At 38.5% G+C, this 12,366-nt stretch overlaps 1 protein-coding gene across 3 annotated transcripts in view; it reads left to right on the plus strand.

Annotated features, from left to right (window-relative positions):
• Positions 1 to 12,366, plus strand: part of phf21aa (PHD finger protein 21Aa) — a 46,791-nt gene that overhangs the window by 30,902 nt on the left and 3,523 nt on the right. For all 3 annotated transcript variants that reach the window (XM_036583994.1, XM_036583992.1, XM_036583993.1), the window contains 9 exons: positions 655 to 1,146; positions 2,124 to 2,297; positions 3,243 to 3,294; positions 3,714 to 3,793; positions 3,908 to 3,965; positions 9,012 to 9,202; positions 9,854 to 10,009; positions 10,405 to 10,480; positions 11,157 to 11,260. In XM_036583994.1, coding sequence (XP_036439887.1) covers positions 655 to 1,146; positions 2,124 to 2,297; positions 3,243 to 3,294; positions 3,714 to 3,793; positions 3,908 to 3,965; positions 9,012 to 9,202; positions 9,854 to 10,009; positions 10,405 to 10,480; positions 11,157 to 11,260 — 1,383 coding nt within the window. The remainder of the gene's footprint in view (positions 1 to 654; positions 1,147 to 2,123; positions 2,298 to 3,242; positions 3,295 to 3,713; positions 3,794 to 3,907; positions 3,966 to 9,011; positions 9,203 to 9,853; positions 10,010 to 10,404; positions 10,481 to 11,156; positions 11,261 to 12,366) is intronic.

Consider the following 12,366-nt stretch of genomic DNA (forward strand, 5'->3'; position numbering starts at 1 on the left):
TCATTGACCATCTCACACTACAGGACTCGTGAATGTTGAGTAGTAAAAATGTTTAAAAATGTTGGAGGGCCTCCTGTCACTTTAGAGCTCAATTGGAGGCCTAAAGATTGACTTGTTACTCCTCTCACGCTGCAAGATGGTCCACATCGTCAGTCGCTTGCGATCGAGCCTCCAGCCTGGAAAATCACTTTGTGAAAATTTGTCTGAAGGGGCAAATCAGGTTAAAATCGGACGAAAAATCGTGTAGCCAAGCTTAAGCTGGCGCTTGGTTGGTGTGTGTATAAAAAGCTCTTAAAACCATTTTGATGTGATGTGGAAAAACATTGACTGTCACTATAAAGATTTGTATTATGCAACATTGAGCTGCTCTTGCACTCAGATATTCTTCTTTCCACAACAACAAGTCAGTGTTGTATAGTGTTGCTTTTTTTCATTTTTAGCTTTGTTTACATTGATAGTTCTCATATTGATTTTGCATGGATGAAACTGTTTTCTATGTGCTAAATGTTTTTGTAACTCAAGACCTAAGTGTGATTTAACTCCCAGAAATCTTATGTTTTGACTAATAGCATATATGCCTGTCTGTGACCATCTCTTGCTCTTTATCTTTTTCTCTCTCTGTCTGTCCGTCACTTTATTTCATGATTTGAGCAGGTAATGCCCAAGCCTCCTGCCTCTGTAACTCCAGCAGCCTTGCAGCCAATTCTGGCTTCCCCTCAGTCTTTACAGCAGCCTGTGCTCCTGGCTGCCAAACTGAGTTCTGCTCTGCTGCCCTCGTCCGGACCAGTCCACCAGCTGCACATCTTCAGCCCTCAGCCTAGCGCTGCTGTAACCCAGCCCTGCCCCATCAATGCACAACCTGGCCCTACCATCACTCCTGCGATCACCCAACCCTGCCCTAGCAATGCACAGCCTAGCCCTAACACCATCCAGCCCTGTCCCAGCATCACCATGACACTCAACACCAACATAAGCCAGCTCAACACTAGCGGCACACTGCACAATAGCACACATCTGCCTAGCATCATCATCTCCCCAAAACCCACCCAGGTCCATGCTGCCTCTTCCATCCAACCCAGCTCTAACTCTACCAGCACAGATATACATCATGCAGCTCGGAGCAGCAACCTATGCCCTGATGCACCGGTGAGTGAATCTGAGAGAAGAACTATACTATTTCCTCTACTTTGTGCCATACTTAAAAACATTTTAAATTTACTGTGCTAGTAAACAAAGTGTCAGTGTCGCTTTTATTTTAAAGAGAGCATTCTGAATAATTTTCTTATTGTCAAAGTGTTCTTTCAGAAGGTGGCTGGTGTTTATCAACATTTGCATTCAGCATGCCTTTGTACATTTCTAAGTGCATGATCTCATCAGTGAACACAAGCTCATCAATATAAGAAAAACAGACTTTTATCATCCACACCTGTATTCTTTCACAGTACCTTTAGTGCAGTCTGGTTAGAATTCTTCTCCAGGCTTTCTCAACACAAAGAATCTACCATCAGTTGTGCTAAAAGTGTCTATCTCTGAAACAAGCATCATTTTATTGAACCTTTTATAAAGTAACTTGAAGAACTTCACTGAAGTTTATCAATGCTTATTTTGTGTCCAGATACTTTTTGGGACCACTTCATTTTGCTACATATTGCAGTATGGCTTATAGTATATTAAAACTGCACTGGTGAACCTTTGACATATCATAGTTAAAAATCGGTATTTTGACCAAATAATTTACTTTTTTGGATTCTGTGAATACTTTAATTCAACAAAACACTTACAGAAACACTCATCTGGAATTGTGATCAGGATGCTCACAGCACAAAGTGAGATTTTATTTATGTTAGTCTTCAAATTTTTCCCAGTATCCAATCACAACAGCACAGCAATTGTGGCATTCAATTGAGAGACAAAAAAAGTGACTAGTATTAACACATAAGAAGTGATATATAAGTGACAATATATTTAGCAATGGAACTTAAAGTTGCAGGCACAGTCTTTTATATATGTAATCTGACACACCAGGAGAGACTATCTGTGTAAGTGGGGGACAAAAAAACTCACAATGGGCCTAACAGGATTTTGTAATTAAATTTGCTGACTTGTGTGTCTTGCTGTTTCAGACACCTGTAGCAGTCGATGGGACAGAGCCAAAGACATCATCTAACAGTCCAACACCTCTCCCAGCTACACTGCAGTCACCTGCTCCTGCTTCCACAACATCATCCCCACTCACCCAGACAAACACCCCTGCAGCTTCACATACCCATACATCCAAACGCCAAGAAAACCCACTGGTGAGTCACTTTTCTGTTTATTCCACTATATATGTTTTTTTGGATGTATAGTTTTTTTTGACAGTTACTCAGTGAATAGAGGTTCTCATGATTGGGTCTATAGATGAAAAAGATAATGATGACAGGAGTCTAGAATATTGTTTTTCTGTTCTCATGCATCTCAAGGTATTTGTCTAGTTTATGGTTTATGCACTCAAAATTTTGGTGTAGCTGCAGACTGATCGATGTAAATCAGATGTGTGCACCAACATCTTTATTTAGTCCAATGTTAGAATTACTAATAACAGTCCTTTGTAAATTATGCAAGTACATTATACATCAACAGCCTAATGTACCATTAATGTTTTTTCTCATTGGTCATACTCTGCACGCATCATTATTACATGCTGGTAATCATATAAAATAGCTTCTGCTTGCACTGACTAAGAATTTACGTATTGTAATAGCTTTTTATTCTTGGAATTTTATATTCTCCACAGTAATAATTGTTTTCTATAGAAGTGTGTCTTTTTTTGGGGGGGGGCTAGCTTGCTGCAGCAATGAATTGAGAAAGGCATTCAGTGGTAAATGTTTCAGTCTGTCTTTCAGTGGAACAGAATAGTGGCATTTGGTGCAACACATTTTTTTTCACATTATTGTAAACTGTTTCAGCCTGACAAATAGAAGGGGTTTATTTTCACAGTCTCTTTTTTCACTTGACTAATGTCTTGAAATATGTCAGTTTATAGAAAATTTGAATTTTTGTGGACATTTTTTTAATTGTATTTGAACTGCATTACTAGTATTAATATGCCTTGATAATACAAAAAAAAATCACAGATGTATCTTTTTCTCTTTTCTAAACTTTTCATATCACTGATCCATATACTCCAGTTTAGCCTGTCAATCACTTATGTCTGCATTTTAGATGTCAGTAGTTGATGTATTATGCTATGTTCTCTACAGAAACTGGCCTTCATGGTTTCTCTGGGCCTCGTAACACATGACTATCTGGAGGGTGAGTCATATATCTGCTTTTTGTTGTGTTACACTAGCATGTTTCTTGAGATGGTACATTATTTGATTTGGCAATATCATACTACTGTATAGTTCTTTTCAATGATAAAAGCATTGTGGAGAAAGTGAAGAACCTCTGCAGATTCTAAACATTCACTTTATGTTTGTAAGTAGAAGAGGAGATTTAAATTTAAAAAGTTGTTGTGCATAAAGTGTAAAGAAAAAAACTTTCATTACATATTTTTTTCTTTGTCTTGTTTCTTATATATTGACAGACTCAAACCTGTTGATACAAAATAAAAATGTAATTTCTTATGTAACCAAATATCTAATTAGTCATGCAGTTGTTATACTAGTATAGAAAAACAAGTGTGTTAAGTCTCTCCTTCTAAGGGATTTTGGTTTGTTGTGTGTATGCAGAGATTCAGAGCAAACGTCAAGAGAGGAAGAGACGAACAACAGCAAACCCAGTGTACAGTGGAGCGGTTTTTGAGCCAGAGGTAATGTGTGCACGCACACACAAACACAAACACGGATACAGCTACTGCATGCATTGTGCTATTATATACTGTGTGGGAAATTAATCACTATAATTGTTTCAATGTGTATTTCAGCGTAAGAAAAGTACACTGTCATATCTAAATTCTGCAAACCAGGGCTGCAGGAAGAGAGGTGAGTATAAATATTTCTGCAATTCTGTGTTTACACATCTCAAAGTGTGTGTGTGTGTGCGCACAGATAAATAATATAATTATATATAGATTAGGGCTGTAACTATCAAATATTCTTGAACATTCTATCGGAAAATATTTGTAGTATTCGAATGTTCTAAAAGAAAAAGACAATGTTTCACTTTGACAGAATGAGAAAGAAGTATATTGAATGAAATAAAATTATTATTATTAGTAGTAGTAGTAGTGTTTTTGATGTTACAAGTATTATTGTAATTACATTTTATTAATAATTACTGTTGTTAGTAATTGTTAGGGATTATTTGCTCTTGTACTATTGTTTTAATTTATTTTTGCTTTTTTATGCTTTTTAATGAAACTTAATTGAAATACTACAAGGTGATGAAAAACTAGTAAATTATTATTTTCATAAAATCATTTCATAAAAATTCTAATCTGCTGGAGCCTGCCCAATCTGGCAGCACTGATCAGGTTGGAGGTGTGTTAACAGGGACATCGATATTGTTAGCTCAAATCAAATAGTCAGGAATCTTCAAAGAGTCTGGTGTCTAGAAAAAGCAGTTGCATGCTACTGGTGACAAGTTAATATTTGGCTTGGTAAACAAACCTTTGTTTACGTTTGTGGGGGTTCATAAAGGCAGTAAAAGTGTTATTTATGGATTTACCATTTTCACATATTTTGATTATCTAATTCTAAATCAAATATATTGTTTTTGCAGCCCTAATATAGATGTATAGCACTTAGTTTACATCACAGTGTTGATACTGGTAAATGAGCTTTGCTTGTTGTTGTATAAACAGTGATTAATAACCAGTCTGGCAAAATACTACCAGCAAAACACTACCACTGATTTGCCACTACGATAAGCTTTTGTTTGCTGCTTTACTCTGACTATATGATTGCTGATGCCTCTGCCTTGCTGCATTGACTGCGTTCTGTTAATCTGTCGTTCTCTGTGCTCATGAACGCACACACACCAACATACAATCTGTGTAATTGCGTTATGTAACAGGCTTACAGGCGCGTTGCTGTTTAATGCCTCTGTACTGCCGGAGATACTGAGCAGAATGACTACAGTGTGTTAAAGGGGAGTCAGAGAGGTAATGACTCTCTTGAGTGCTGGAATCTGACTGAGGGTACATTAGTGCAGAAATGGCATGTCTCTCACTCAGACAAGTGCAGTCTACTGGGTTTGGGTGCTTCTTAAAAACTCAAATTTCCAGCCTGCAACCCATAGGATGTAGCTGATAGCCTAAAATTAGCATTTGAATATTATCTGCTTTAAGCTTGCCCCTACTGGCTCTTTTATGCTCAGCTGTCCAGATGTGCATATGTGGTAAAACATACCTCTTTGAGTTAAACAGGCCTTAAAGCTCACCAAGTACTTTAGCTGTAGTCAGTAGTCGATATCTTTGTAAACCCCTGCTTTTAGTCAGAAATGTATGGAAATGGTTTATGATATAAGCTTTCCATTACATCAAATTTCCAATGGTCTCCATCCTCTGATGCTTGTAGTTTGTGCAGATCAGTGATAAACCATGACTGTTAGAGCTAAGCTTTTAGTTCAGGCAATAAATGTCAAAAAAACAAGGAAAAAAATCCATCTCCCATAATGTTAATTTCTTATAGCACTCCGATGAGATTTCCAAAAGTATTTAAGCGCTAAGCTAACGCTGGTGCACATGAAAATTTTTTTGGCCCTTCTGAATTTATACAGAAATTGGAGGCTTGTGAAAGACATAATATATATTACCTTGTATGTTGCTGTTTTACAGTGACTCTTTTCTGTAAAGCGCCCTGGCATAGTGCTGCCTCTGCTGTTTTACATTTTGTATGACTAGGGCTGCAACGATTAGTTGACATAATAGTCAACATCGATTATAAAAATTTGTCAAAGAATTTCAAATTGAACAAAGAATTTCAGTGTTGACGGTCATTAATTTGTAACTGCAGTGCACTACAGGAAGCACTGGGGGCGGTATCGCTTCCATTGGCACGACTGCATCTCATGGATTGTGCTTGCTAAGAGAATGCTATTTCAGTTATGTTAGCTGACGCGTGGGAGCATCACCTCAAAGAAGAGAGCCAGCCTCGCGCCAGAGCATGTCAGTATGCTCACGTTCCTGCCATGCAATTTAAAGGTTTTGTAAACAATTGCTAGTAGTTAGTATTGCTAGTAGTAGCTAAAGTTCTTGTTTTTTTCATTTGAAGCCTTATTTTAACATTTTGGACTTCCAGACCCAGAAAGATTTTATATAGGATGGATACTTTTAGTACTTGAATGTCACTTTAAGCAAACTTATAATGTAGTTTGTTTTTAACTTGCAGAGTTACAGCTTCTGCTACTTAACAGCCCCCCATGCTGGGGCAGAGGCTGCTATTTTGAGTTACACTTTGCACATTATCTTCATTTGAAAGCCTTCTTGCACTTTAATTTGTATTATTCAATTTGTTTATTTCACTTTTATTATGATTACATGTATAAATGTTACAAATACATTTAATTAAGCTATCAAGCAGGTGAAGTAAAAGAGGAACAGGAGCCACACCCACAGGAAGCAGAGATGGAGGGCATGACAGAAATAATCGTTGACTAATTGAAAAAATAATTGACAGATTAGTCGACTACCAAAATAATCATTAGTTGCAGCCCTACTTATGACTAAATGAAACCTGCTTAGACTACCGCCCATATTTGCAGTCAGTGACACATCTAGGATTTCTAGAAGGCCTTATCTTACAAAATTGGTCCCACTCATTGTATATAAAAATGTGATGAGCTGATTCATAATTATGTCACTTTCTAATTATGCAGGTAGTTTATCTAACATGTAAGACTTCCCATCCAGCTCCTGAAGGCCTAACCAATGGAAGAGCTAGCTAGATAACACAAGGAAAAAAATCTTGATCGGACAATTTTTCATTTCAAGACTTTATTCATTTTGTCAACTAAAACTGAAAATTAGAGTATTACTGCAGTACTTGCAAGGTTAATAGGACAAGAAGATGATTTTATTGAATAAAAAATTACAAAAAAAAAATACAAAGATACATTTTTTTCATTCCCAGAAATGATTAGCCATTCTATGAAGGCCTAGAAGGCCTTGAGTATTCCCCACTGGTATGGCAATATGCACCTTAGAATTATTTTTTTTTTCCTTTTAGTATTAACAATTTTTCTGAACAAAACAATTGTCAATATGAAATCAAAAGTGTTACCTATTGTACACTTTCATACAGTCCATGAATATTTATTGTGCACCCAACTGCATTTGTTTGCATTATGAATAGGTTGGCATCTCAAGCCAGGGTTATTAATTCAAAACACTGAAAACATTTGTTTTATTATTACTTTATTAGGTGCACCTACCTTGTATCTACAATAATTGCCCACTTAGCATATTGGTGCACTTTATAGTTCTACAATTACAGACTGTAGTCCATCTGTCTCTTTGCATAATTTGTTATCCCACCTTAACCTGTTAATCAGTGGTCAGGACCTCCACTGGACCACCACAGAGCATTTGGATGGCAGATCAATTTCAGCAATGCAATGACACTCACAGGGTGGTGGTGGTGTGTTAGTGTGTGTTGTGCTGGTAAAAGTGGATCAGACACAGTAGCGTTGCTGGAGTTTTTAAACACTTCAATGTCACTACTGGACTGAGAATAGTCCACCAACCAAAAAATATCCAACCAACAGCGTCTTGTGGTCGGCGTCCTGTGCCCACTGATAAAGTTTTAGAGGATGACCAACACAAACTGTGCAGCAACAGATAAGCTATTGTCTCTGACTTCTACAAGGTGGACCAACAAGGTTGGGGTTAATAGAGTGGACAGTAAGTGGACACAGTGTTGAAAAACTCCAGCAGCACTGCTGTGTCTTATCCATTCATACTAGCGCAACACACACTAACACGCCACCACCATGTCAGTGACACTGCAGTGCTGAGAATAATCCACCACCCAAATAATACCTGCTCTGTGGTGGTCCTGACCATTGATGAACTGGGTAAAGATGGGATAACAAATTGCCTACAGTCTGTACAGTCTTTAATTGTAGAACTACAGAGTGCACTTAAATGGTAAGATGAGCTGGTCGGTACAAGGTAGGTACCGACCAGCCTAATACCTAATACTTTACCTAATAAAGTGCTCAGTAGCATATATATTTTAACCATTCTGGTTTAGAACTACATTTTTAGGGGATCTTAACAGGTTTCCTTTGATGACCTGCGTCATATATTGAGCAATAACAGTAAAGGCCTGGAGAAGATGCTGTTACATTTGATGTTTAAGTATTTGTTAACATTATGTCTTATCAGTACAAAATTAAGTGTAAATGCATTTTTAAACCTTTGCATTAAATTTGGACTACACTTCTATCTTTGCATTGCTTACAGTTTTGCCTTGTGACCTTGCTGTGCTTGCTGCTCTTACCATACCTAACCTTCCACTTTGGATTAGACAGTCTGTGCTCTTATCAGCAGAGACATGCCAAGAAGCATGTTACCCCAGATGTTATTTGCGCAAACTATAGGATTAAAATTAATACATAGTCTTGATAAAAGAAGCTATCATGAGTTAATGTTTGAGTTACTCATTATGAGTAATGAGGTAAATTATAAGACGGCTAATTTCAGTTCAGTACAATTAATCCTGCCTTGTCACATCTCTGGGATTACTTAATTATTTGGCAAAACATGACCTCTATTTGAAACACATTGACCTTCCCCTAAATTCTACTGCTATCACCTAGTTAAACTGAGTTGGTAACACTAACACTCAAAATGGCACACAAGATATGACTGAGAACTGACCAAGTCTATGTGACTGATTAATTCTCTGATTGTATCCCTGCATGCTTTGTAATGTCTGTTGTCTAACACTGCTCTTTCCCACTCCTCTTGCTACGCTAGCCAATGAGGACAGCTTATCAGAGGTATGTCCTACCAATGTTTTGTCTTCTTTTGTCTTTTCTTTTTACTTTTTTTTTCCTTTTTTCGTCTGTCTCATCTCACCCAGGTCGCCCACCCAAATACAGCATCACGGTGGAGCGGGGCAACAGCCCCTTGACGCCCACCAGCCGCCACCCAGCGTCTCTGGGCCCACAGCAGCCCAGCATGGGTGGCCCTCACTCCCCTGCCCTCCCACAAACCCTCTCATCATATCCACTCCCATCCAGCCCCCGTGTCAGTCCAAGCTCAGAGAGGGATGTAAGTAGCCATGGGAGATTGCTGCTCCAACTTATTACTCCCGTATCCCTGTCCACAGATCCAACATACACTGCCAAAACCTTGTTCCCTTCAGGATTTGTGTCCCCTAGTTGATTGGAGGTGATACAGTAGGGTCAATGGTAAATCAGGCTAGACAAGCCAAAATTCATCCTGCAACACAAACACATCATTTTACAACATTTAAATCCTTTATATAGTCTCTGCCTTCCCAACCAGAGATTTTTAATTAGGCTTGCAGAATGCAGGGATTTATTAATTACATTTAAAAGCATTTGCCTAATATCTGTTTGCCAAATTTGTAGCATAAGATTGATTGCCACAAACAAATATTTACATAAAACAGAAAAAAACATTGACTGAACTGTTGCTTCAACACTTGTCTAGTGCCTTCCATTTTAAGTTTTTTTCATAAGTACAGGTAACTTATTGATAATGTCAATCCGTTGTATGCCGGAGTCCTTTAAATACACATGGGGGCCTTTATAAATTTTGCTCAGTATTGCTAAAAGAATTATCTGAATGAAACCACCACTTTATTTAAATTTTTGATTAAATAAGTCCCACCTGCCCTTGTGTGATTGGGCCTGCATATAGTAGCCATTGTTGTGATTGGTGGATTCTGTGTGGCAGGGAGACATCCATGATGATTTCTGTGTGGTGTGTAGGCGCAGTGGGCAGTTACTCATGTGTGACACCTGCTCACGCGTCTATCACCTGGACTGCTTGGAGCCGCCCCTCCGCACTGTCCCCAGGGGCATGTGGATCTGCCCCTCGTGCCAAAGTCAGGTAAATTCCCAGAGTCTCCAGCTTCTGCCCCCGAGCCTACAGCTTATCCCTTTGAGCTAACAGCTTCAGCCCTGTGCTTCTCTTTAAAACTTTGGGTTACTGCCCCAAGCACCATTGCCCCTGATGATCTGAGCTTGCAAAGACCCAGTGACACTGCAGCATTTCAGGCCATGCTAAACTTCATCTGAATACAGCACTCCATCAGAAAGGCTGTTTCTGTGCTTTCGAAGTTTAACATGCTTCATTTAATGCCATCTGTTTGCTTACATTTCAGTTTTCAGTGTTTCATTTCACTCATTCTGTTTTTTTGCATTCAGGTTTATTTAAAATGTCATTATGCACCAAGGCTATGGTGTTATGTGCCTGAAATGTCAATAGTACTGTTTCATTTCCAGATTTTGAAGAAAGATGAGGCAATAGAGTGGCCTGGAACACTTGCTATAGTCCATTCCTATATTTCCTACAAAGCAGGTAAGGGGTTTTGGATCATGATAGCAGTTTTCATAATTGCTTTTTTATCTCACAATGATTCTCTAGTCCAGAAGTCTTCAGTGCTGAGCACAGTTTGGTGATTGGCCTGTTCCAAAGCACCAAGTAAACCGGAGTTGAATCACAGAGATTTTGAGCAGGGAGCTCACCAAACTATGCTGCACTCCAGTCATCCGGAGCCAGACTTGATGCCCCTGCTCTGCACACTTAAAAAAGATGGTTCTTTAGTAAAGGCAGTGGTTCTGTTTAAAAGTCCATATAGAACCATTTCATGCTTAAAAGTTTCTTTGTATGGTGAAAAGAGAATGTGTTGTATATGGTTTTATAAAGAACCTTTTTGAAAATGCTTCTATGTAGCACCAAAGAGGGCTCTTCTATTGTTGCGATGTCAAGCTTGTAACAATAGAAGAACTCTTTTTGGTGCTATATAGAACCATTTTCAAAAAGGTTCTGTATAAAACCATATACAACACATTTTCAGTCAATCTAAAGAACCTTATCACCATGCAAAGAAACTTTTAAGCATAAAAGGGTTCTATATGGAACTCATGGTTCTAAATAGAACCATTGCCTTTACTAAATAACTCTTGAAGAACCATCTTTTTTAGGTGTCTAGTCCTTCAAACATTCTCATCTAGCTTCCTCTCTATTACTGCAGAGAGAGAGCAGGAGAAGCAGAGGCTTGAAAAATGGAGCTCTGAGCTCCAGCAGGAGAGAGAGGAGCTACAGCTCCGAGTCAAACAGCTCAGCGACTCCATAACGGTGAGATAATGTTCCATTTATTTCTCTGAAGCATCTAGCTACAATGACCCATAAAACTGTCACGAGTCTGTTTGAAATTTTACATCTTCAGACAAGGAGGGTCACTGGTCATTGCCAATTAATGTGAATATTTCATTTGATGCTGTCTTCTGCACTTGTTTGTGCACTGGTGTCTTTTCACTGATATGTGTAAATGTGAGTAGTGTATGTAAGTACACTACATGGCCAGAATAATGTGGACGACTAAACACCACATCCATACATGCGTGTTGAACATATCCTTCCAAAACTGTGGGTATGAATAGAGAGTTGCCTCATTTGCTGCTACTGTTTACTCTTCACTCCTCCGGAAAGGCTTTTTAATACATTTTAGAACATGGCTGCTGGGATTCCTTTCCATTCAGGTAGTTTAGAGGGGCCAGATGACATCTCGTAATGAGAACATCTGGGAACAACAATGAGAAATTTTGTGCTAAGTCTGGGTAAGAACATAGACTTATTAAGGTGGGACAAACTGAGTGTTTTTAAACCAATATAATGCCTTATGAAGGCGGAGGTCAAAGTAGGGGGTAAATGTGTGCTTGCCAACATTATCCGTTGAACATCAAATCTGTGGTAAACCTGTGGATGTAGGGTAACTTAGCATCGCTAACCCACAAAAACCTAAATTAAGCATGTAGATATGTGTTGCGTGTACGGAGGCGAACACATTATACGCAGTTAAAATGCGTATAATGTGTTCGCCTCCGTTACTTCTTGCAAGAGAAAACAATTTCCTTAACTAAGGATAGTGATTTGCTTTTATTGTATTCCGGACATTAAGAGAGCACAGACTAGAGGAATTTGGGGCTGGGTTTTAGAGGGGGCATCGGTTAGCATCGGATTTCACTGCAGTTCACCACCAAAAGTTTAACAGGTTGTCCTCAGACGTGTATTCTCATTATAGGTTCACATCAGACCCCACCTTGTAGTACTTGTGCTTACAACCTAAAATGTTTAGTAGCGCAAAGGATAATTTAGAAGAACATAGAAGTGTACATTGTATTATTCAAAAACAATCTTCAAGATGTTCATTGCAGACATGAATTTGTTAATTGACAAAATTA

Source organism: Colossoma macropomum, unplaced genomic scaffold (assembly GCF_904425465.1).
Source record: "Colossoma macropomum unplaced genomic scaffold, Colossoma_macropomum, whole genome shotgun sequence".
In the NCBI taxonomy this organism is placed as follows: Eukaryota; Metazoa; Chordata; class Actinopteri; order Characiformes; family Serrasalmidae; genus Colossoma; species Colossoma macropomum.